Source organism: Parambassis ranga, chromosome 13 (genome assembly GCF_900634625.1).
Source record: "Parambassis ranga chromosome 13, fParRan2.1, whole genome shotgun sequence".
Classification (NCBI taxonomy): Eukaryota; Metazoa; Chordata; class Actinopteri; family Ambassidae; genus Parambassis; species Parambassis ranga.
In genome coordinates this window covers 8465381-8491383 of record NC_041033.1, presented here as the reverse complement: position 1 = coordinate 8491383, position 26003 = coordinate 8465381, and the positions used below count along the sequence as shown (strand labels likewise).

At 40.2% G+C, this 26003-nt stretch overlaps 1 protein-coding gene across 1 annotated transcript; it reads left to right on the top strand.

Moving 5' to 3' along the window:
• Nucleotides 1-235: 235 nt before the first annotated feature.
• kcnj5 (potassium inwardly rectifying channel subfamily J member 5) lies at nt 236-17665 on the top strand. The gene is made up of 4 exons (XM_028419170.1): nt 236-328; nt 8362-8441; nt 10458-11331; nt 17283-17665. The coding sequence occupies exons 2-4, from the start codon at nt 8379-8381 to the stop codon at nt 17663-17665; spliced, it is 1320 nt and encodes a 439-aa protein (XP_028274971.1). The 5' UTR covers nt 236-328; nt 8362-8378.
• Nucleotides 17666-26003: the final 8338 nt, after the last annotated feature.

The following is a 26003-nucleotide window of genomic DNA, read 5'->3' as shown; positions in this document are numbered from 1 at the left end:
GAGAGACAAGAAGTCCAATTTCAGTGTGGAAGTGAGAATACAGGAACATTCAAGAGCGCATATTTACATCCTTTGTTGCATCCACTCTGCTTTCTCTCTCTCTCCCTCTCCCTCTCTCTTCCTAACACACATGCACAGACAGACCCCCCTCTCACACGGGAGTAGATAGAGAGCGGTGAAGAGCAGAAGGAGCTGGGTGGCAGGAGGGATGCAGGAAGGCTGCTGTTGATTGAACAAAGCCAGGAGAGGAGTGCACAGTCCTGGGGAGAAGAGCAGACGTGAAATGCCTCGAAAGGAGCCTGCCAGCTACTCCTGCAGAGACCTGAAGGTAAGCCTTGTGTGCTGCTGACAGAGAAAAAAAGCAGAGGAGGAGAGAGGGGAGGTTTTTAAAGCCGCTGATGCATGATACAACCGTGGAACCACATCCAAGCTGCCTCCTCTCAATTTGACTGTGCATGGCATTGCATGCTGTGACTGCATTACGCTTTTCATTGCAGAGTCAGGGATGCCATATGGAGTGGCTTGCTGAATAAAAGTGTACAAGAGACACAAAAAAACTATGAGTCAGGTATTCAGAGACACAATCACAGATTACAAGAGAAGCTAATGCAACTTCAAGAGCAAGAGGAAGCAGGAAAGGGAAAGTTGATAGGAAAAGTAGCGACAACCTTTATCATCTCATCCTGCCTCCTTCATCTTATGTCACTGCAGAGATACATAGATCATCCCCATGCCTCTCTTTGCTCTCACAGCGGGGGCAGGGTAATCAAAAAGGCAATGAATTTCTCTGACGCAAGCAGAGAAAAGCCTGTCAACACTCTTGCTGCTTGTGCCCGTACTCCGTGCTGTACTCTCAGTGCGACACAGGAGTTCTACAAGCGCAGCAGCAGCAAGAGCACATCTAAAGTGAATGTGCATCATTGTGGTACTGTATAGTAAGTGCATGTGAATGAGTGTATATAGAGGAGGAGGAGAGTTGGTCCTGTACTACTGCAACACAGCGCAGCATGTTTTTGCTCTTACATGTTCAATAAAAGCAGGAGATAAAGCGACAGACTCAGGGTAGTAATATAGCTGTTGCCAGTGTTCTCATGAATATTGTAGACTACACCAAAAACATTGAGAGAAAATCATTTATATTGATTCCCTTGAAACACTCTCTCTGGCCTGAGGATTAGGGCTGCTTGCTTTAACGTCTGATATACACCACTGTTCCCTCCTCCACCGTGGCTCCAGTTCAATGCACACTGCAGGACAGGCATCTCCAGTTGTTGCTGTAAAACTTTGATGACAATGCAGCAGGCTTAGCAGCCACACTAATCGAGCAGTTTTCCCAACTCTCCTGTCCATCCTGGTACCAGCTCATCAGGGAATGTTAAGATGGTGTTAAGGCAATATGTGGATGTAGTCATCATTTATTAATGTCGACTCTTGGGCACAAGGAAGCGTGAGCCATCTCCACTATAACCATTAAGCAAAATTACATATTACATATCACTCAGAAGCAGCCCAACAGAATGAGGTCCAGCTCTACAACAAAACCTGCCTACTTACCACATTAGCTACTTATATCACTGTTATAATCTACCATGACCGTAACCTGTTTATTTACAATGTAATGCCTTTTAGTAGATAGCCCTTTCACCTTATTATTACCACTAACATTATAGCCTCAGCTCATAGCTGTGTATCTCACTCTTCTCCTGCTCAGTTATCATCCAGTGTCCCTGATCTCACTAACAAGTGCACAAAAGAGGGCAAAGGGCAAAATGTAATGCTCAGTAGAATTCAAGGAGTCTCTCAAAGGAGAAGGCACTGTGAATAATTAATTGGATCTGTTTATTTAGTCAAGACAGTGCGTCTCAGGGGATGAAGGAAAAGCTGAAGCAGATCCACATTTTCTAATACCGCAGCGGTGCATTTGTGTCAAGAGTGTAGCTGGGCGTGAAGATATTTTTTTGTATTTAGTGCTCTGGAAAATGTGAGTGCATGTCAGAGTACTGCACTAAAAACACTAAATTTGATAGATGTACACGCACATCATTTATATATGCAGCACAACTGATATAGCCTCCTCTAGGATGTGCAATCGTACCATTGGAATTTTTATGTAAGTGGTACAATCCAGTCTCATGGCATTTGCAAGCAACAGATAAGCAGCATAAAATTTCGTACATGATCTCATCTTCCACCCAAGAAAATCACTCAGTTTATCCTCATAAATCCACAGCCAATGCAAATTGCTTTGTGTTCACTGTATTCTAAAGTGTCACCTACAATACTTATGTACCAGATTTATAGTGCGGCCCACTCAATGCTTCAGCTGTAACTTCACAATGCATCTATTTTCTCTACAGCCCTGTCACACATAAATTTGATACATAGAGTAGTGTAGCGCTGCAGCCTGCCTACATGCAGCACTAACAAACCTTCACCTTTTGTATGGAAGAGAGAGAAACAACTGCTTTAAGCATCATCTCTTTGTTCTGTCCCTGGTCATTAAAGTGCCCCTACACACTTCCATCATAGATAAAAGATGAGGACAGAAAATGTTGTTTCCTGTCTCTTAGCCGTTTCAGGCAGCAGAGTTTGGTGAAAATATCAAAAAATAAAAATGGATGCTTGCCGTAGGTCACCTTACTCTTTTTGCCAGTCAGTGTGCTTGTCCGTAACAGCGGATATTCACTTCAGGTGGTTCGAGATGGAAAATACTGAACCTGAACCAGCCTTTATTTGGACTTACATAATAACAGAGGATCCCCTGTACTATTCCTATTTGTAAAACATTACAATGTCGAGATATGTGATGTGATGTTCAGGTCCAGTGTTCCGGTCACTCCAGTTTAAAATCTTCAAATCACAGAGGGGTTATTGTGATACATAACATATTGCATTCATACAGTGCATGTAAACACTTCAGATTTTGGTCATTGTTGATATCACTTTAAAAGGCCAGTGTAACAAATGACGATGATTGTAATTCACTCTACTAACTTCACAGTACACAATGATTCATAATAGTTAATGGAAATCGCCTGATTATTTATTTATTTATGTTAATAGGACAACACATATTAATTAACATCGCTGCAAATGTGCCAATTTAGCTCCTCACGCAGGCACATACTTTATATTGAGTATAATGTTATTCACTGGAGAGTCATTAAGATGTCAGATGCAAACACTTCCACTTCATTTTTCATTTCAGGTTTTACCTACGCATCTGTAAACACGAGCATCTGTCACCCAGGGGATTTAACACAAATGGAAGTACAACGCTGTACAGTTAATGAAAAAGTGATGCCATTTTTTTTAGATCACAAGATTGCTGATAGTTCTTCTTCATCAACACCAGCATTTAGACTCATTCACACAATGGCATCTGCTGCCGGTGACAGAGGTTCATGCTTATCTGAAGGGCACTGCTGAGCAGAGGGTGTATTACTCAGCTGCTCTGCCAAACTCAGTATAGTCTAAGGATTTTTAGCGGGCAACTGTCAGGTCATAATCTCATTTCTTTCTGACTTGGTATGTGCTGACTATAGAGAAGCAGGATCCTCAAAGGGACAAGCACGGGGACACAGTGAAGCATGTCAGGAATTCCAATCAAGATCATTTGACCTTTGGCTCCTCCATGGTTTGTCATGCACTGCCTGGCTCTCCAGCCCCGCCCCTCACATTGTCTCCCATCCTCCCACCTTCCCCTGCTCCCCCCCTGTCCTCTGCAGTGAGGAGTTGAAGCAGAAGATTAATGAACTACATGCAGAATAGCAGGACTAAGTTTGATGCAGAGGATTTGTGTGAGTGGATCAGATTTATACACAGTTAACAAGAAGAAACAGGATGTTGGGGTGCATGTCCACCCACCCAAACCTCACACATCTGTCCCTCTCTCGCCATCACATCTCTCTTGCACTCAGCCAGCACGCTTGAAGAGGGTGTTATTTGGCATCAGTAGGTGTTGGGTTTTAATCCCATCCACTCCCACTTTAGCAGCCATGTGAAATCATGACTATCACTTACTCATCTAGTCAGGACAAGGTCCTGAAAGGTGCAAAATATCCTGTACTTTCTAATATTCCTGTACTATCCTATTCTTAGGTTGTGTGTAAAACAGGGCCTGAGAGAGGCACAATGAAAAGGATGTATGAGAGAGAGCGAGAAAGATATGAACATATCATTAGCGAAATTGTTTCTCCAGAGCGAGTCTAACGTCTCAGTGGTGCAGTGTCACTCCAGCGAAGGTCATTCATGAGAAGGACACAACTGGATACATTCAGCTCGGGCATGATGGGAAAATGGTAGGGGGGGTGGTACGTTTATGTGTGTGTGCATGCATGGATCTGGGTGTGCATGTTCGTGTGTATGTGTTTGCTGGGCCCGGAGCCAAACTAGCTGGGGACGTTTTTAGTCATTTGACCTACCCGACCCCAAAGTGTCATAAGTGAGCAGAGATAGGAATGAAGCCGTGTTATTTTATTGGCCAGTCTTCAGCCTGGGACATAATCATGACAGGCCCAGCAACCATGACTTAAAAGGGAGAGGAGAGGGAGGATAGAAAACTAGGGAAAAAAAGAAAGTTCTATGATCGCAGACACAGCAGAAAAGCTAGAGTGACTCTCCTATAGATGCATGCAGTGATTCTGTAAATGCAGTTTCTGTTTCAATACCTAATAACTGGTGCAACATCATGCAACATTATCAGCCTATTTATTTCCACATCTTCAGTGTCAGCACAGGATTTGATGAGCAAAAAGAAAACTGCAGGCCTTAACCCCAAAATCTATGGATGAGTGCCCACTAATAGTCACATTTGTATTGTAAACGATGAGATACTGCTGAGTTTGCAGCATCTTACTGCCATTCGTAAGCTGTCATGCTCAGCGGCAGGGTCAGAAGAAAACAAGCACTACTGTCAGGTCAGTCATAGTCTGTAGATGTTGGAGAAATGTATATATTTTAGTTATATTTACAGAAAACTGCTGATAATTGTATTTATAAAAAGTAGCAGAAAGCAGCATCTTCAGCATTTGGCAAAACAAGCACATTGTTGAAAACAATTCAGATGGAAGGAGTATTTTTCGAAAGACTAGAAAAGCTGAATTGATTACCTCCATAAAAAGGGAAATTAGAGAAGTAATTCTTGGAAGGTAACGGTTCACAATTATGTTGATCAAGTTCAAACTATAATTTGCTCTGCTTAATCTGTTTCAGGGGCTTTATTGGGGTGATTAGTAGTGAAAAAAAACTCTCTCAGCTCAATTACAAAGCAGCTTCTACTTTTCAGAAACGCACACACACAGCTGACAACACAGCTTTCTTTCAAGTTCTAAAAATGTAGAAAATGAAATCACAAAGCAAGGGCTATTCAGTATATACAAAAGCACCCCAGGAGGAAAATTATAGCACTTGCCACTGGTTAGGAAGGGAAAAAGGGGACATTTTGCAGTGTGCTGTACAGATCATTGCCCACAGTTTGCTGTGTCAGCAAACAAGAAAAATATATGTACTATAGTATCCCTTAGGAAGCAAGTTGCCCGTTTACTAGTACCCACTGGATTTAAGCACAAGAGATAAGTGCTCTTGTTATCAGGACACAAACACAATTCAGCCAAAGCATCCTGTCACTCTCCTGGTAACAAGATAAATGCTTGTTACCCTCTTAAAGCACCAAGATAAAACACCCCAGCTGGTATCCATGTTCGAACACCTCTCATTTGGGCTTGTTGAATCTGCTGCTGCGAATAGACACTGCAATTACAGCTATGCTGAAAATACACACAAGTCTGGAGTTCACAAATCTCTGAGGAGTCATGTTTAATTCATGAGAGAACATAAAATGAGTCAGAAAGTGAGACCTTGCAACCTATGTTATATATTCTGGAAGTTTTGTTTTGTTTTTGTTTTTTTAAGATGTGTGTCCCACATCTCTGCTGTCTGTCTGTCTTCCTCCTGCTCAGATGCCTGTCACGTCACTCTGCCCTTTGCTTTGGAGCGTCAATGTCAACACTACATTCCTGTGTGGATCTGATTTGTGACGTGGTCCTCTCACTTCTCCACGCTCGCTTTTGTATTCCCTGTCCTCACTTGTCAGTGATCAAATAGAATAACAACAAAGACAGATGACAAAGAAATGTCAGATGTTGTCAAGGTCAGGAACAGGCACCAAGGGTAATTTAACCACACTCTTCTGCTTTGTTAGTTACGGCACAAGGCCCTGTGTGTATCCCTTTGTTGTTTTAGTAAATTAAAAGTAGTCGATTTCCAAATGGCACCCAAGGGCTCTATAACATAATTGCCTTTTGTGGAGCTCCAAAGGTGTTGTAAGATTGCTGCTAAAATTAGGGCTTTATCTGAGTTCCCCACACAGACATACACTCACACCCCATGCTCTTCTATAACTAAAGCAGTGGCTGTTATTAAATCCCACATCATTCAGGAGGCATTGAAAGCATTCCCTTTCTACTTCTCCTGTCACTTTGGACTTCACGTAACAGATGCTTAAAAATACATTTTTCAGCTAACTCTGTAGTAGAAATCGACTCTTCTAAATCACATCACACTGTAGTGCAGACTGTCAGCACATCATGTACTGTGGGCACACACACACACAAAAAGATGATAGGTGTGCAATTTTTTTATAAAATTATAGGATTAAATGTAAAGTTGAAGCGGACTGGCCTTGGATGTTAAGGATGATGTGGCAACAGTGGAGTAGTGTTTGAGTAGTGTGTATGTACAGAGTTGTGTATCTATATCTGTGTCTGCATGTGGGCACATGTATTCGGAACAACTGGCAAGGCTGGCATGAAGTGCTGCTCTTTGGGAAATTGACATAATTTAAAATGCTGCAGCTGAGCCTGCTTCATCGTGCAGGCAAATTAGCCAACAGTGGACACTGGGTCATGTCCCCTGTGGTGTTTCTAATCCCTTGCTTAGGTCTTGCTTAGCACTGTGATACTGCACTCATATTAAAATGTGTTAACATTCACTTTACTATGAGTGTAAGCTATTCATACACATGCTGATGCTGATGATACTCTGAGAGTTGATGAGAGGAAGCAGAATTCTTGGAACTGCTACTTTTTGTGCCCTATGCAAGTTCACATCCTCAGCCCCATGCACGGTTACGTTTAGGCAACAAAACTCACATCCTGAGATGAGAGATGACTCAGATATTTTCTAACTTCACCTGGTGCTGTATACACCAAAACATAACCACATGAAAATATGCATGCTTGCAACAAGCAGGCAGTGTATAAGGATTTTGTTCTAGAGTAGCATTTAGTTTTGTGCACACAATAGAGCAATAACATGCAAAGCTAAATACACAAAGACAATGCTAACATATGAATGTTGGCAGGTGCAGAATCCTCTTAGCATAATAGCTTTCAGATCTTGATGGTCCTAAATGACAAGCTAGGATCAATGTTTTTATTAATCATCATCATTATGTAGCCAAATGTCACAGCAATATGTACAATTCATAATAATTTAGATAAATGTCAACAGTGGTGCGGGAGAAAAATTATTGGTCACAACACCGCAGATTCCATGATGAATAAAAAAGGACTATCCTTTAACTACACAACAGGACTCTCAGACCAAAGCAATAGTGGTTATTTCCTGATCGCCTGACAAAATCTTTACTGAGACAAAATCTTACAAAAAAAACATGTGACCTTTTAAACCCTGTGGTGTAAACTGCCTTTGTGGGTTTCTGTGACTTCTGATTAAAACAGCTGGCAAATATTGACATATTGACAAACTGAAGCAATTTAAATGACAGGTAGAAAATAAAGTGCATGGGGGGGCTACACTGTACCTTGGGATAGTACTGGTAGTGAAGACCGAAAGTAATGTTGAAGATGAGTTTAGACAGCTGTGGTCTGAATGGTGGAAAGGTCCACTGGATTACGTGCCGAGGTAACTGTAGCTTTGAAGATTATACTGCAACACAATAGTGGAAGCTCGTGCAGTGCATTCCAAAGCCCAATGCTTTAAAGTTATCAGTAGCTTTCTCTAGAAATGTGGTTGTTCAGGTTTTCCACAATGGATTCTGTCCAGGGTCTTTCCAGGGTTTGTTTGGTTTAGTCCAACTTCAATTTCTATGCCACATAGGCATCGGTGTTCCTGTGTATGCAAGGTATTATATATATATATATATATATATATATATATATATATATATATATATATATATATATATATATATATATATATATATATATATATATATACATGGATTTGGTTAGATCTAGCTGGCTAGCATGTTCAATTAATTTGACATGAATACATATATTAAACATATAACAGTACCTTTAACTTTGATTCACCAGTGGATTTTTTTATGTCGTACAGGTGAGCTTCAGCTGAGGATGGCAGGAGATTCTCGCATCCTAATGGACCACAACATGGAGATAGGAGTAACACCTGCACAGGTAAGCTGTAAATTGTACTAAAACAATATATTTTAGCAGAAAGAAAAAGAAGAAAGTGTTATAGTGTGTGATGTGTGAATGGGAAAGATTAGCAGAAACAGAGATACCAACCAGACTGACGGCTTTAATTGTCAGACAGGGAAAGGTTGCTTAAAGACACATAGAAATAGCACTGGTATACATTTTGTGTCTTCCATGAGCATAACAGACTGGCTATAAATCGAAGTTTTACAAGGTGTAACCAGAGCTATTTCAGTACTTCAAATTAAGCTTACTTGGCAGCCGAGATGATAAGGGTAAGATGCCTCCCTGCTTCCAATAACGAATTGTGGAGTTGTGGTTGTTATCTGTCCTGATTCCCTCGCTGATTGGAACTTATACAGCCTACTCAAGCCTGACCAGAAAGGCTCAATGAAAGAAAACCCCCACCACTTACCACTGCAACGCAGAGACAGCTAATGAATTTGTTTATAGACTAACATCCCCCAGGGACTGTATTGACTACAAAGGCCAAAGATTGGTCCACGCTGCTTGTGACAGTTCATCTATCACTCAATTAGTCTGACCCAAAGTTTGGAAATAAATAGGTGTATCGTTCATTTGAAGTCAACAAAGTAGTAATTACTAACCATTCAAAGAATCACGCATGCTGTTCTCTACAGTAACAAAGTTTGGAAGTTTGACTGTAGAAGGTTGTAGACAGAGTGAATCAGCATCCCTCAGCATGGCCTGTAATAAGGAAGCCCAATGACATTTAGTGAATGCATTGTCATGGAGCCACTAATTGCAATGCAGGTCAATAAGCATCGTCTTTCAGTTCTTCTTTGTCAAAACGTTCCTTAAACAAGGATCACTTCAAATCAATTTTGGAAAAATCGATACTGTATATGCAGACCTGATCAAAGACAAGGCAGCAGTTAGAACTGACATCTCAATGAAACTACTGTATTTTTAATAAACCTGCAAGGTGGGCTTTAAAGTGCAAGGACTACTTGCAGACTGTGCAGACACTGTGGTGCCTTTGACTATGTTCTTCTCTTAGCTGATCACTGAATGTGGTTGCTTTTGTGAAAGAGTGGAGGAGCAGCACAGTACAATGTAACTGTCCTGAAAATGTGGGCACAACTGCAGAAAAAATGATCAGAGGTGTCCGATTAGCAGCTAGAGACTTCAAGGGCACAAGGGATGTTTTCTCACCTTCACACAATGCATTTCAATTATCAAGTGAGATTGAAAGGTGTCAGTGTGTTGCTAAAGTGTCCTTGGGCTGTGTGAAAGGTGCCTTGTAACTTTGTTCTCATGTATGTTTGTCTTTATGGCTGTATGTCAGTTCAAGAAGAGACCAAGACATTGTACAAAGTCTTTGCAGCTTCTATAGTTTTTGAGACTGTGAGTAATTCATTGTTTTCCATGACCCTAAATGTGCCAACACATGCAATATTAAAATGCTGCGTGTATGTGCAAGACAGCTGCTTTATAGATAAGTGCTGAGGGTCTCCCAAGACATATAGCACGCTTTTTTAAGGATGCTATAAGGGTTTGGTGAGAAAGGATGGAGGATGTGTTCCTTTCCGGGCCTGACCATGTCCCATAGCGTGCAGGAGGAGGTAACACTGGACAGGGAGACAGGCAGGGCACAGCTGTAGAGTGAGATCGCCTCATTGGAGCTATGCCAACATGGACTAAGGCCGGAGTGTCCTTGTGTTCTTGTTGAGCCTTGTCTCAGTTTCTTTTTTTGCCCTGTATGTATACAGACACCCACAATGTCATTGTCAAGCAGCACAGCGAAGTGACTTTATAACCACTCTTAATTTGATTTGCCTCCCCACCAGCACAGGAGCAGTGCAGTGAAAGAAAAACTCCTCAATAAAAAGGTTAACACCTGTCTTCCAGCATAAAGCCTGTGCAGCTGTAGTAATAACAAAGAAAAAAAATTAAATTGCTTATGTTTTTTTACTTGCCTTCTTCCTCCGTTTTTCGCTTACTTTGCCACTCTCTCTTCCTTTTTTAATGTAGGTGAAGAAGCTTCCCAAACACTTGAGGGAGGCTCAGATCTCGACAGAGCGAACCCACTTGATTTCTGACCCAGCAAAGAAGCCACGTCAGCGGTATGTGCAGAAGGACGGCAAGTGTAACGTTCATCACGGAAATGTCCAAGAGACCTACCGTTACCTCAGTGACTTGTTCACTACACTGGTGGACCTACGCTGGCGTCTTAGTTTCTTCATTTTCACATTGGTCTATGTGGTCAACTGGCTTTTCTTTGGGTTTCTGTGGTGGCTGATCGCACTCATCCGTGGGGATCTGCTGCATGCTGACGAGGAGGGCTGGACCCCCTGTGTGGAGAACCTCAACAGTTTTGTCTCAGCTTTCCTGTTCTCAATTGAAACGGAGACCACCATTGGGTATGGTTATCGTGTAATCACAGAAAAATGCCCTGAAGGTATTATACTGCTTTTGGTGCAGGCCATCTTGGGCTCCATTGTTAACGCCATGATGGTGGGTTGCATGTTTGTCAAGATCTCACAGCCAAAGAACCGTGCCGAGACCCTCATGTTCTCTCACAAGGCTGTTATAGCAGTGCGAGATAATAAGATGTGCCTGATGTTTCGGGTGGGTGACCTGAGGAACTCTCACATTGTGGAGGCATCAATCAGAGCGAAGTTGATCCGCTCACAGCAAACCAAGGAGGGGGAGTTCATCCCACTCAACCAGACTGACATCAACATCGGCTTTGACACAGGAGATGACCGACTCTTCTTGGTGTCGCCACTCATCATCTCTCATGAGATTAACGAAAAAAGCCCATTCTGGGAGATGTCGCTGGCACAAATGGAAAAGGAGGAGTTCGAGATCGTGGTTATCCTTGAGGGGATGGTGGAAGCCACAGGTATGGTGTGTGTGTGCGTGTGTGTGTGTGTGTGTGTGGAGGAGGGGAGACCAATGGAGGGCAGATAAATGAATAGGAAAAGAGAATGAGAATGCAGGAAGTGAGCTGGGTGGGAGAAGTTGATAGCGAATGGAAAAGCAGACGATGCTTGCATGGAAAGATAAACTGCATAAAAGGAATTTACGAGTGCTGCAGATTAGAAATGTAATGAATGAAAAGTCAGGGGGACTGATTGACTTACCAAGGCATTAATGATATTAATGCATTTCAGTTCAGCATTACAGCTTTTAATGAGGATATTTACAGTAATGGTTTCATAACATCTGGCAAATGTTTTTGATGAAGTTGCTCCTTTCATTAAAGATACACTGGAATTTCATGTTAATCAAGGCATGTCTGAGAAAACATTGCTTCAACTGTGCCAGATGACTTAAAGCTACAAATGGCCTTGCAAGTGTCTGTCTGTACTCACTGCAGCCCGCATTTCTACTGTTGCTACTTCAAGGTTATGTCTTTATATTGTTTATTTCCAAATGAGTGAAGTGTAGCTACCCACACCACTGGTCTGTGTTTTGGTTGAAGGCCGAGCGGCATCTAAAAAGTGCACTAGGCTAGTTACATAAAGGAGACAGAACTTGCCAGGTGTTTCAGTAAAGTTCCAGAAAGCTGCGTGCTTAAGGCTACAGCCAGGCCTGTGAGAGAAAATAGCAACTAGATCGTTCAAAATGAGATTATGAGTTTGTTTTTTAAAAAAAAAATCAGTTCCTTTATTATGATAATTACATCATGAACACAGAAACTTGCATGATAAAGGTGCAGAGTGAGCTGTTACTTTGCTGTTCTAATTCATTTTCTACATGTTACTGGCTGAATCAGGCATTGCATAAACTGCACTGTTTATTGGCCTTTGTTAAGGACTACTTACTTTAAATTTATTTTAAATACAACTCATTATGCGTCCTAATTTTACTTTATTGGATATCAGTGTACTTTGCATCACTATGAGGGGCACTGATGACTAGCAGCTTTGGACACACAGTATAGGTTTAGGCTTGAATTCATTTCAGCTCTCCTTTTTTCCTCCTAAGCAATACCAGTCATCATGCTTTCTGCTCACGCTGCTGGATACTTGACTCAGGCATTAAATCACCTTTTGCTTCCCAGGCAAAGACCACTGCATTTCACAGGGGTTATGCTGTCATCGTCCTTGACCGCTAGGCAACAAACTAATCTGACTGTACACTGGCCTTGTCCCTCTCCTGTCCTCTGTTGACCCTAATTTTAGACCTATTACACAGACAGTCAAGCCTGAGGATTACATATAACTCAGCATTCTAACCATTTTGACAACTGTGTATCATCAGATTTAACCATCACTTAAAAAGAATGCCACTTTTTACAAATGTCCAGGAGAAGTGGAACAACCCCACAGTCCATGTTTTTGCTTTACAAAATAATAAAATCGTGTCATTCAGTGACAATACCGCCTGCAGTACCTGTTTCCAGTGAAATATCAACATATTTTAGTTATTGCAGAATGACTCCGTGACTGCCAGGAAAACAACCTTTAACTGTGCTAAACACCTAACCATAACCAGTTGTATTTTAATTACCTAAACCAAAAAAACACAGGTTGCAACAGTCATAAAGCACAGTGCCATAGGGTGGTCACAACCCCAGAACTCTAGAGTCAAAGACCACTGTGGGATGGAACCATCCAAAACCTTTCCTACCTCCAGATGTGGATTTTTTTACAACCTTATATGTGTTTCTGTGCACAAAAAAACAAACAAACCCCAAAAACATGATTAAAAAAAAAGTAAAACAAGCAGATGACTTATTAAAGCACACATTGCCCTTCTACTTGGTGATACAGTGTAATTGCACTAATGAAGATGCATGTAGTAAAACAGAAGCAACATAAAGCACACTCAGTTATTATCTTACAGTTAATGAATGTAAAGCAGTTGGCCAATTAAATGTTGCAACACAATAAATTGCAGTTTAATATAATGTTTAGTTTTAATACACTGAAGTTTTGAACGTGTCAACCTTTAAACAAGTTGAAAGTTGAAACAATTTTAGACCAGATTTACGAACCAGCAACAAAAAGAACTTTTTTATAACATCAGCAAGCCAACCCTTTACTCTAAACAAATATTTCTGGTACATCGTCAGCTTTGCCCGTGGGCCTCTAATGTATAGATGTTGCTGACAACAAACCGTATTTTCATTATTGAAGTGTTTCCTTTACAGTAAATTATTTATATATAAAATAAGGCCTGTTTTATGTCATTTCTCAGAATCCCCAAATCTTCATGCATTAGTATTGTTATTGTGTAAACACAGCAAGTGCCAGCAGTGTTGTTCTTTTGTTTTGAAATTTCCAGGAAAATCATCTGAAACAAACTGAAACTGTAGCAGGGCCCAAAAGTAAGTTTTAGAAGTAGTTACTAGTAGCATTATATAAAAGCTATTATATAATCATCACCTTGAACCATTTCAGTTAGCATAGAAGCTCTGTTATAAAATATTTGCATGCAAGCTACACTAAGATGTCCATTGTTTAATTTCTTGTCCTCAGCATTTTTGTTTTGGGTAGCAATGAATGAATTTGAGTTACCAGGTTGTATGGCAGTGTAAAACCCGAGTTAGCATAGGACTTGATCATGGACAGGGTAGCCCTTAAGGAGAAAACATCCACACAACAGTCAAGGGCAAACTACAACAGCTCTTATATCTTGTTTTAGTCTTTCATATTTTACATAAACCTAATCTGTAATGTACAACAATACATTACAGATCTGGTTTCCTAATAAAACCATGAGAGTGCATTGGTTTAATTAAACAGCAATTTAGTCATCCAGCTCCAAAATCTTACATGAATGTAGGCCTACTTATGTTCTGTTAACCTCTGGCTCCAACCTCGTCACTGCCTGTCCTATTCAGCACAGCAGCAACTGGAGAACGGCAACATAACCTTTGCCGTGCAAGGATTTAGAGTCAGGGTATACAGGTGGATGCTGGGTGTGGTTTAAAATAAAGGCAACAGTGTCAGCAGCTAAAACACGTCATCATCAATGATAACCCCAGCATGCACAGTGCCACAACCCTAAAACTCATAGACATAAGTGGAAAAATAGCCATGACATTATAAACATGTATTAATAATATGTTGCATGGAAGGCATGTTGGATACAGAGTTGTGACTGTTCATTTACATTCACAGATTGTGCTGCTACACATTTCATCTTGTTTGCTACATTTCAGTAAATGCTGCTCTGATTGTTGAGGTGATGCTAAGCTGCGTGTGACTTACATGCTGTGGAAATCCCCTGCTACCTCTCTTTTGTATTTCAAGAAGCAACCAAATTCACATTGTCTCTTCTAAGACATGCCTCCTTGCTTGCCATTTCATGCTATGCTGTGCGTATGCCAGCAATAATAATGAAAACCTGGTCTAGCATTCACACATATGGTTGTCGTAAAAATTATCTGAATTCTGTAGCATTTATTTATAACAATAGCAGCTGCTCTTATGTCAACAGTCGAGTCTTGAGGTATATGAACACTTCATAGAACAAGTGGCTCCTACAGCAGCCTGCAGCAGCCTGCAGCACATTTTCAATCCCAAAAGTCTAAAAAGACATTGGAACAGGTATTTTTCACAAAAATGCAAAAGGGAACAGCCAATTAACTGCTCTGGATCCAAACACTTCCAACTGCAAGAAAAGGGCCACATTACCATACAATAGTACTTAGTTACAAATGTAAAGTGCGTCTTCAAATATAGATCTTTAATAACTCAAAAACTTGGAGTGTAAAAAGAAGCCCTTTGTTTGGATCCGTATCCTTAAGGAACAGCTCACAGGAATTTTACTCACAATTTAAGCTATCATGACTACACCATTGCATCAGCAAAAAAACTGCAGTAATGCCCATTATGCTTCTGCCTGTCGCAGGACATCTACGAATATTAAATCAAAAGAAACAACTGAGCCGTAAAAATAAGTAATAAAAATGATAAAAACTGGTTGCAGCCTTTTTTCAATACTAAGAAGACAAGATACTAAAGCTTTACAAAGCAGTTTCATGTATTTGGAGTGCTAAACCACAAATTTAAAACCCAGCACATCAAACAATATGCCAGCAACCTCAGCAGACACTACAGTACCCCCTTCTAATTAGGAAGTGAACGACATTATATTGTCTTTGATGATCTAGTCACAGAAATAACAAACATTTCATGAGTTAAATGTGGAAACTAGGCCAGTCAGATCCAAAGGGATAGCTGAAGAAAATGTGCCCCTCCCTTCACTGAAGGATTAGCATTTGGCATCTACATCTATTAAATAATGATAGTGTTATTTGTAACTGGAGTAATTATGGAATCATTAGCTGAATGTGTAAGGCATCTACAGAAAGTCTACGTAACTATGAAGACAGTCATATTTATGCATAAGAACTACTGAAATGTATACTCGTTTTACATTATTTCTGCTAATGCTTTTGAATCTCCAAGAGAGAAGATAGCAGCTATTTTGATAACTGATAATGAGGACATCTCTTATTTTCACTGTACCTTAGACACGTTACCTTGCGAAGGGGCTGAATTCTTGTCAGATTTTTGAGCTCACAAAACAAGATAGCAAAAATCAAAATCCGGAAACATGTAGTGGCGGAAGCTAAGCAATCAATGTGAGACTTTTGATTAGGATCTGGTGCTATGCAGCTGGCTACAGAAGATGCATAACTATTAATTCACTGGTTGGTGAAAACTGTTAAAAAACTGTTAAAACGTTTGTGCGAGAAAAACACAGATATAAAACACTCATGTCCATTCCCACATACAAACACACGGTGCCAACATGTACATAGCAATTTACAGTAGTAGCAGCAGTTTATTTAGGGCCGTTAGGGTTAGGGTGGTTCAGTATGGTTATGGCTTTGGGGTAGAAACTGTTCCTAAAAAGGGGTTGTGTGTGTTCTGATGGACCTGTAGTGTTTACCAGTGGGCAAAAGATGGTGTGCAGGGTGGGAGGAGTCCTTGAGGATGTTATGAGTTTTCTTCAGGCAGCAGAAGTTGAAGATGTCAACCAGGGCTGGGAGCTGCGAGTTTGACACTCTCAATGGTGCTGCAGTAGTAGGACAGGACGGATAGGTTCACCTTCCTGAGTGTTCGCATCTGCTGCGCCTACTTTACCAGCATGTTGGTGTTGTTGGTCCATGAGAGGTCTCTCCACCTCCTCCCTGTTGATGTACAGTGATGTATGTGGGTCCTGCTTTTTCCAGAAGTTGATGAATTCTTTTGTCTTTTTGATGTTGAGAGTGAGGTTGTTGTTCCCTGTATGCAGAGTCAGACTTGTCACCATTCCTAATCAAACCCACCACTGTTGTGAAGTCTGCAAATGTGACTTGACGATTGTGTGTAGTGTTGAGATTTATATCTGGTTCTATTGCTGTAGTTCATAAGTAAAAACCAATGCTGCTGCCAAATCTCTGTGGACTTCTACATTCAAAGCAAGTGAAGTTGCAACACCAGGCTGAAAAATGTGCTATTTTTACTTACTCTTACTGGCAAAAACACATCTGAAAAAATAAATATTGACACTTGTGTGCAAGTCTGCTATGTATTTCAACACCCAAAGAGTTCGTACTTTCTAAAAATATACTTTTCAGATCAATGGAGTTTCCACTATTATGACTTATGACAAACAGTAAGGAGGATTAGAGTGTGCAGGTCTTGGACCTATCTGTGTGTACTGCCTGTCTATTTATGAATAACTGACTGACGCTGTCCCTTTTTCCTTCTGCACCTTTTTCCATATGCGTGTGTGTTTATCTGTCCATCTGTTGTGTGTCATATGTGCTTGTCTCTTTTCATGCCTTGCTACTTGTTGATGTTGTGTGTATGCTTGTGTGCCTGTGAACTCAAACACCTCTCTGTACAGGGATGACATGTCAGGCACGAAGCTCCTACCTGGACACAGAGGTGCTATGGGGATATCGCTTCACACCAGTCCTATCTCTGGAGAAGGGCTTCTATGAGGTAGACTACAACAATTTCCATGATGTCTATGAGACCAACACCCCCGCATGCAGCGCCAAGGAACTAGCAGCTAAGCTTCGAGATGGGCCACTATTACCACAGCTTTCACTTCTCAGCCCTGAGCCCAAAACGCACACTTTTGACACCCTAAATCGCCCATCAAAACAGGATCCGCTAAGTCAGGATGAGGAGCAGGAGAGAGATTCAGGCGGTGACAGAGGAGAGACCAATGGCTCAGCTGCAGCTCTGGAGGAGCCACCTCTTGCTGATGGACTAACTGACTGATTGGCTCCATCAGCTGAATAACCAGAAAAAACTGGACGAAAAGACATGACAATATAATGCTTCATTTAGTCAATGGCCAGCTTGTTCCATTGCAGTGCTTGGAGACATCCATCTCCAGGTCCCAACTCATGCAATACTCCTCTACTAGAGTGTCAATCTATAGTATAGATTGGTTTTGTAGACAAGTAAGTACAGGTACACAGACACACGTACAATATCTATATCTTCACTTACAGGTTGGTGGTTCAGATTGTCTTTTTATAATCACAATGACCACTTACTGCTATAATTCAGCAGTTCAAGTTGTCTAACATAAACCTGAGCTGAAGGTAGCCATGACAGCATACCATGGGCTTATTATGGATACTCCAATATTCTCATTTTAGAGCGTGTTAATGCAGCTTCATTAGAGAAGAGTCTTTTAACTCAGCTCATGTGTCTGACAGCAGCTTTTGCGTGGTAATAGAACATTACTATTGATTTTTTTTTTTTTTTTTTTTTAAATGTGGGAGATTACAGTTTCCTTTCTCAGTCAGTGTTGTTTTTCAGCATCAGAAATCCCATTCACCTGGGAAGAAAGCTATAAGGTTTCTAGTTTGCATAGCCAACAGAAGATGTAGGAAATTCTTATATAAAAGACAACATGTAACTGACAGCTATAATCCACTTTTTTTCTTTGTTCACACCTTTCCTCCTTGTTGTACTGTCATAAATACTCATGTTATGTGTGTCTGATTATGCCCCTAACACACTATGGGACACACGGGGAACCTCCTTGACCCAAAAGAAACCAGCTAGTACCTCATTTTATACTCATTTTCAGGGTTTTAAATTAACAATAAGAACTAAGTAAATGCTGGTAAAAGCTATACATATATAACGGACTTGATTCATTTGAGAATGTCTTGACTGGTTAAAGATCTAATTTCCCTTTCCCACTGCAGTGACTGAAACATTAATTCCAAGCCCCTTACATAAAGCACAATTTCCCACAAGGGGACTCCCACACTGACCTAACCACCCACCTTGCCACCGCTACAAACTGATGCATGCCAGTCCTAGTTAAAAGTGACATTCAAATGTAGTTTCAAATATTTGTATGAAATATTTATGCTAAAATTCTATTTGAAATGTTCTTGATTTTTATACACCGTACTGCAAATATGAATATTTAAAATGCTCCACGAGCAAATGTAACACCCCATGTATCCTTTTATGTTTTGTTTTGGGTTTAAATATTTAAAAGATGTTCAGCTTTTTCAGTTTCAAGATAAGCCAAGTGTACCAATGACAGAAACAGGTTTTCTGTCTTATCACCTGAGTTTAGTATTTTCTGGACTCTTTGCTTTACCTTTTTAGTCATGATATCCTCTGAACATCACCTTTAGCTTATGCGTTATGGTTTAAAGCTTTTTTTTTTGTCCACACTCGGTTCAGTCTGCACTTTTGCCCCTGTTCCACAAAGCACCCCCAGGTCTTTTGCTTCATATATTTTTTTTTTTGACCCTTGACAACTGATGAAATTTAAAGTTTTTTCTTCGAAGGACACAGATATTGTATGCATGAACCAATCCTTATTCTCCCCATTGTTAAGTTTAATACAGTAAAATACAGGGTATTTTCTAGGCATGCAAATTATGAGATTTCTTCAATATATTATCAGTTATTGTATTAATATCAAATTATCTGTTGAAACAAAATGAGAGTCCTTATAATTAAATTTCCCTCTCCCAAATGTTAAAAAGGTTTTTTTTGTTTTGTTTTTTTTACAGATGTTTCTCCATTTATTGTTTTTATTTTCACTGTGACATTTTCGCACCTTACTATGTATACCAACTGCTAAACAATCCGTTTGTCATTAGCGAGAAATCATCTCTCATTGCTGGAATATCATCTGTTTTCTGTGTGTTCTCATAGGAATAAACATAATATGGCCGAAAGAACAGCATGTTCTTTTTAGATAAGTGTGCATGCATGAACGGAGTGTGAGAGTGTGAACGCGTAATCATTTTGCACATATTTTTGCAACTGAGAACCTTGAGACTCTGTACCCTATCAGCTATAGCATGACTAGGAGGTGGATGAAGCTGAGTAAAACACACATGCTACCTGAAAACTGTATTAGCCATGCATCAAATCATGAAAAGAAAATCTTCAACCTTTAATTATCAGCACAAAACAATCTTGCTTTGCACTAAAGCTTGAGGCAAAAACTGCTTCATGCATGCTAAATAAGAAGACAGATAAAATCAAGAACTTTGTTGCACACTAGTTTGTACACTGGTTTGTGTGATAAGGGCACTGCAGTTACATTCACAAAGACATGCGCACAGTAAGAAGCATCACAGAAAACAGCTGGAAAGCTGATTAGGAAGGCCACTACAGCCATTATACTAGCAACAGAAATAACATTGAAATCATTGTATATAATATTGTAATCACATTTATTTTATGTCTACGGAGTACCACCAGTCTCAAAGATGACACATGATGTTAACATTTGGTGAACTGCCATAGAAATTCACTGAATCTCAGCACATGTGCTGTCATGGCTATTCTTGTCGGATCTATTAAATTTGGAAGCAGAATCGTCAGCAAGCCGACAGTCCCTGATTCAAATCTGAATAATGTACGATGATGAATATAATGCTTCTATTGAAGGGTGCATTGAAATAGGTACCCAAGGCGCGCACGTGCGTGTGTGTGTGTTTTTTCAGAGAGAATGAAAGAGAGCAGCATAGAAGCTGAATCAAAAAATCACAACCTCAAGCCAAACAGAATGCATACACACAAAACGACACAACAAAACACTAAATTATCTATTAAGGGTTTTTCCAGGTTGCAACACATTGAGGGGAAATTATGAAAGGCAGAAGACAAAAACAGAAATAATATATAAAGCTGATAAATGGCTCCACACCAACACTAACTAACTAGCTATTGTTCTTTTTCTTGCCATGGCTAGCTAATACTCTTCCCTCCTCTGTTCAATAATGCATGCTCTTGACAAAGGGGGAAGCACATAGGCCATTAACAACTATGTAGTGCGAATAAAACATCCTGCATTATAAAGAGAATTACACAGACAGAAAAAGCATGTGGGAGTTTTTTTTTTTTTTACACTGGTACAACATATCAGCCTAAGCTCCTTCTATTTTCTTACTATATCCATCTCAGCTTCCTCTTATTTTTCTTGCAAACAAGCTGACATTGTCAAACATCTCCCGCTCAGAGGGAACACGCACACTGACAAATAGATCAGGTTTTTTTTTTTCCTATGTACCTCCTGAAAATGTTTTTCTTTCAGCATCCTTTCAAACCGTAAAAGGCAAGTTCCTAAACCCATTGTCCTCTTTTTAGCAACTGTGTCACACTGCTGCAATTATATCTTATTAAGCATTCAAATCTCCTCTTACATGGGGTTGTAATGGTTCCTCTCTCTTCATTCCCTTACAGTTCTGTCTGGTAAAAAAATAGGCCTTATGTATGTCATTTATTTATTTTTTTCTATCTCCTTTTTCTAAATGCTTGCTCTTGTACTTGTGGGGCACACATAAAGCCAGTTTTGCGCTTGCAGCTGTGCACAAGATCTGCTGGGTTTCCTGGGAATCTTTCTCTGCAGTGGTAAATTGAACAAAAGCTGAAAGCCTCCAGAATCCAGCAGTGAACATGTTACAAAACCTTATGTAACACAGCTTCACACAGAGAAAATAAGCCAATCACAAGCTGTGAAGTGACGTGTTTCAGACTGCTGTTTGTTCATGGTGAAAATTAGTTTGGGGCAGGTTGGTTAAACAGTCTAAAGCAGTTTAGGTAAGCCAGTAAGAAAATGCTGCATAGGAGAAACTCATCCACCGACATTCTTACGATGACAGAAGAATTGCACGCTACCAGCCTCATCTTAAACACAGCATCATCACCACACATGTTCCAGCCTGCCATGTGTGAACAGGAGGATCTCTTTCCTGAGTGGCACAGAGAAAGAAACCTTTACCTTTTCTCCTTTGATGTTTATGGTCGATGGCAGCCTTTGATGAGGATTGCTATGGCTGTAGCTTCAAAACTGGACTGAAAAATTGCTGAGCTTCAATTGCTTAGAAACTCGAGCAGACAACACTGAAAACCCAAGAATATTCCAAGGAACCATGTAGCCTGTAAACTAGAATCACTATTTTCAGATGATGCATCTGATAAGTACAAGTTTATATGGTGGACGACATTACCAGTTGCTGGTGATGAAAACATCAAACCCATCCTTGTGCATAAACAAGGTTCAGTACCAAACAATATAAATTAATCATAACATTCATTTTCACACACTATTCTGCAACATGCTTGTCTGCAAAGTTAGTTTTAGGCTGCCATTTTCTCCTTTCCGTGACAGGAAGGAGGTAAGGAAGGGACTGTTCTCTGAATGTGATATTTTATGCTTGGCTAAACTTTTTAGCACACAGATATTTGAGGCTAAAATCAGGTGCATTTTCCTTAATATTTGCCATTATTTTCAATCCACTTCATGTCACTTCTGGTGCAGTCTAATGCTCTGTGGGCCAATCCTGTCACCTGAGGCTCCGTATAATACAACCATTGGATGCCATAGAGCATCCAATGGTTGGATTAATTGTCAATGACCTTTGAGCATCACAGTCATTCATTACGTCTACATTAATACTGCAGTGAAACATGAACTGAATGTAGAGCTTAAACACAAAGTGGAAAGAAGAGAGCACAAAGTCAAAGCACTGCTTCAACAGTGGTTGATGGAATACTTTGGACCATGAAAAAAGAAACCTTTTTACTTTTTTGTATTTTTTGTTCTGTTCTGACACAAATTGGAGACTTTAAGGTTACTTTTGGGTGGAAATAACTAAACACTTCCAGGTTACAAATGAAAAGAGCATAACAATTTATCTCTTTATAGTTGCAAGTTGTTTCTTCTCTCTCTCAGGAAGGTAGCTGGCCAGCCTCTTTCAATTACTGCACCATCTTCAGTTATGATATGAAACACTTTTCTCTGACTCTTATCTAAATTTGCACTGGTAAGTGTAGGGAAAAATAAGGTGGAACTGATGTGTGCTTTTGAACTCATGGTGGATATGAGCCCACTTGAGACGCTATGAATGTGTAGGAGAGAAGTCTGGGAGATGTGAGAGATACCACATCAATGATAAGAGATAAATCGATAGCACCAAATGAAGGCATCGACTTTTTCTGGGGGCTCTGTTACCAAGAAGCACTTTGTTCCAAGATTTTAAACTTCCACAAGACCCTTTTTTCTGTCAGGTTCAGGCTGTCGTGTTAGTCAGGGAAGATGAAACCTTTCATGTATGTAAGGAAAAAAGAGCAAACTGTAAGGGTGGAAGCAGTTAATGCGTTGAGTCACTTTGTCTAAATCAATTTGAGTACCAATAAAGCTGCCCCCTTTTGTGTGAATCATGCAAATAAAACTAATATGGTTATTCATGTCTGTTCCCCCCTGCAGGGTGAGGGTAGAGTATAATGTTGCAGCTAAACAGTGATTCTATCTGAGAAAATCATCAAAGACTTAGTAAGCCACTGCAGGATGTTATGTGCAATTAATAGAGATGATACTATGTGTAAAGTATAGCAGCACTTGAAATCATTATACAACTGTGCAGTTTACTCGTGTATCTGAAAGAGGCAAATGTAGCAAACCAAATTACCTCATGCAGAGATAACTCTCCACATTTATCTGTTCATTCCTGTCTCTCTCTTTCTATCCATCTTTCTTGCTCATTCAATCGGTAACCCTCGTGACTCCTCTCCCTCCTACACACCAAAACAATACTAGAACAGGAAAGATCGCTGTCCGTTTCTTACCTTTCTGTGGATGACTAACAAATAAAGCAACGAAACACACACACGGATGGAAATTCAAACTTACTACCTACAGTACATCACTGCATTAAATAATTCAAATGCATACTGATGACACTGCTTTTTAAAGAATTCTCCCAACTTCCACCCTATTTTGAGCAGCTATTGCTGCATGTTGTCATTATGCTTCAAGTGACAGACTGAAGAAAATGCACCAAAACAGTTCACAAGCAGCACAACAGCCTAACACTTGTTACAAAAATACAGCTCTGTACTTGCTGACAGTGAGTCTATCACCAGCCAAATCCTTGCCTCTTAAACGACATGCTCAGTTATTACTCATACTACCAAATCAAATCACATCACTTGCACATTTCAAATTCACTTCAGCTTCTGTGGGCTGTTTAGGTTTGGAGAAAAATATCAAATATTTATAGATGTGACTAAACTATGCTGTGTTGAATTGTACTGAAGCAAAGCATTTTCAACCAGGGCTATTGTCTCCTCTGGGTCCTGGCATTAACATGCATCTGTGAAGAGCTTTGTAGCAACTATAACTCTTCATGCATGAGGCTGCCATCCTTTATGACTCACACTATAATCACATTAAGCATATACACTGCACATACATGGCTGCTGCTTCACGTGCATTCACAGAATGCCTCTCGGAGCGCACTGCTGAAGGAAAGGCTCACTACGTCTCACTTCTTTTATGCAAACTAAGCCGACGAGTCTCAAAGACTCTCGGAGTCCCAGAAGCTTTATGCATCTTCAACACGTGCTTCCTTGTCACTGCATGTCCTCCCTCCAGCCAAGCTAGTTGTTTTGCCTGTGACCTTTTAACAGATTCCCCTGGCATCACTGAAGCCTGCAGTCATTTGCAGTTTGCTCTGTCACAAGCAGCATAGTAAACGTTTCCAAAAGGGTCATAAACTGTGTGTCAACCTTCAGACGCAGGCATTTGATGGTTTTTACACAGACTGCGCATGTTGTTTTAATGATGAAATATTTCAAGGGTAAGGAATCCAGTGCACATTCACGTGCTGTGATTTGTTTGTTTGCCCTTCAGCATTGGATTCAGACTATATTTAGATGAATGAAGTATGCTAATGAGCACCTAGCTTCTAGAAGGCATATCTGACAGCCTCCAACTCATGCACTGTTAGTCCATAATCTTTACCTTAAATCCCTGTTTTTTCCCCTCATTCTCACAGGGATTCTTTTATTTTCTCCACGTTGTGATCCCATTGTTAAAATGCTTATGGAGTTGCAAAACGCTGTTGCATAACCGTGCTCTCTCAGAATGTAATATGAAATGTGCCCCCTGTCAGGACTGTGCTGAATTACCTCTTTACTGATTTCAACAATCCATGATCAGGCTTTCATGAAGTCCCTAAGGTAAAATTGTCACAAACTGTGAAACCTTCACCGCAGCAGAAAAGATTTGAGAGCACTTTTCCAATAACAAAGGTGCTACATGCTAAGGGATCAGTGCAAACAATGACAACCCTAAAGCATCATCAGTATCATTAGATTGCTGAAACGTTGTTCGAGGAAAGAAAGGAAAGAAAGAAAGAAAGAAAGAAAGAAAGAAAGAAAGAAAGAAAGAAAGAAAGAAAGAAAGAAAGAAAGAGCTGTTCGCTGTTTCTAATTAAGCAGCACAGATTTCCTAAAATCAATGAAAGTTATTTTCAGGGGGCGTTTAAACCTCTGACATCGATTCTCTCTTAGCATCTGGATTAGTTGGGGAAAATGGCTCTTGGAAAGAATAAACTATTCAGAATCTAGAATACATTATTTGAACAAAGTGGCGTCTTTCCCACAGTGAAAAAAAGCCTCCACCAACTGCAGCCTGCAACACTGTATTTCTAGTAGCATTTGTTCAAAAAGGTGTGAGTGCACGCTTCCTGTGTGACTGAAAAGAGTAGCTCCTCGTTCACACAGAGGTGTTGAGCATTGCGCAGCAAACCTCCTGTACACCATAGCATTGTTAGAATACTAGAGACACCTGAGGCTATGTAAAACAGTAAGGATCATGGGAAAAGGGTTCTCATAATATTTCTTCATAAGCTCTCGTGGGACAGTTACTGTAACTGATACAGATTCAAAGTCATCCAGGTTATTTTCATTGAAGAGCTTAAAGAAAGTAACTAGACATGTAGAGTTTCTTGAAGAGATTTCTCTGCTCCTTTTACTGTTTGGTGGGGAATACAGGGTTTATATGCGGTCGAGGACCTTAGTGGGTGGGTCTGTGTGAAATTTACATGACTATAGCAGGAGCAGCGAGATGCTGGGGTCTGGGATTTCTGTGTTTCTAGAGACTGTTTTTTGCTACAGGCAGTGATATGCCTCATGATTGTTGGGAGGTCACAATATTATTACTTTTCAATATTACAATCAAGCCACTGTGATTTTAATATTTGTGATTATCAAATGAGATGGATAAAATTTATGTTAATAAGTCCTTAGAAATACTTGATGGTTCACTGCCCAGTGGCTC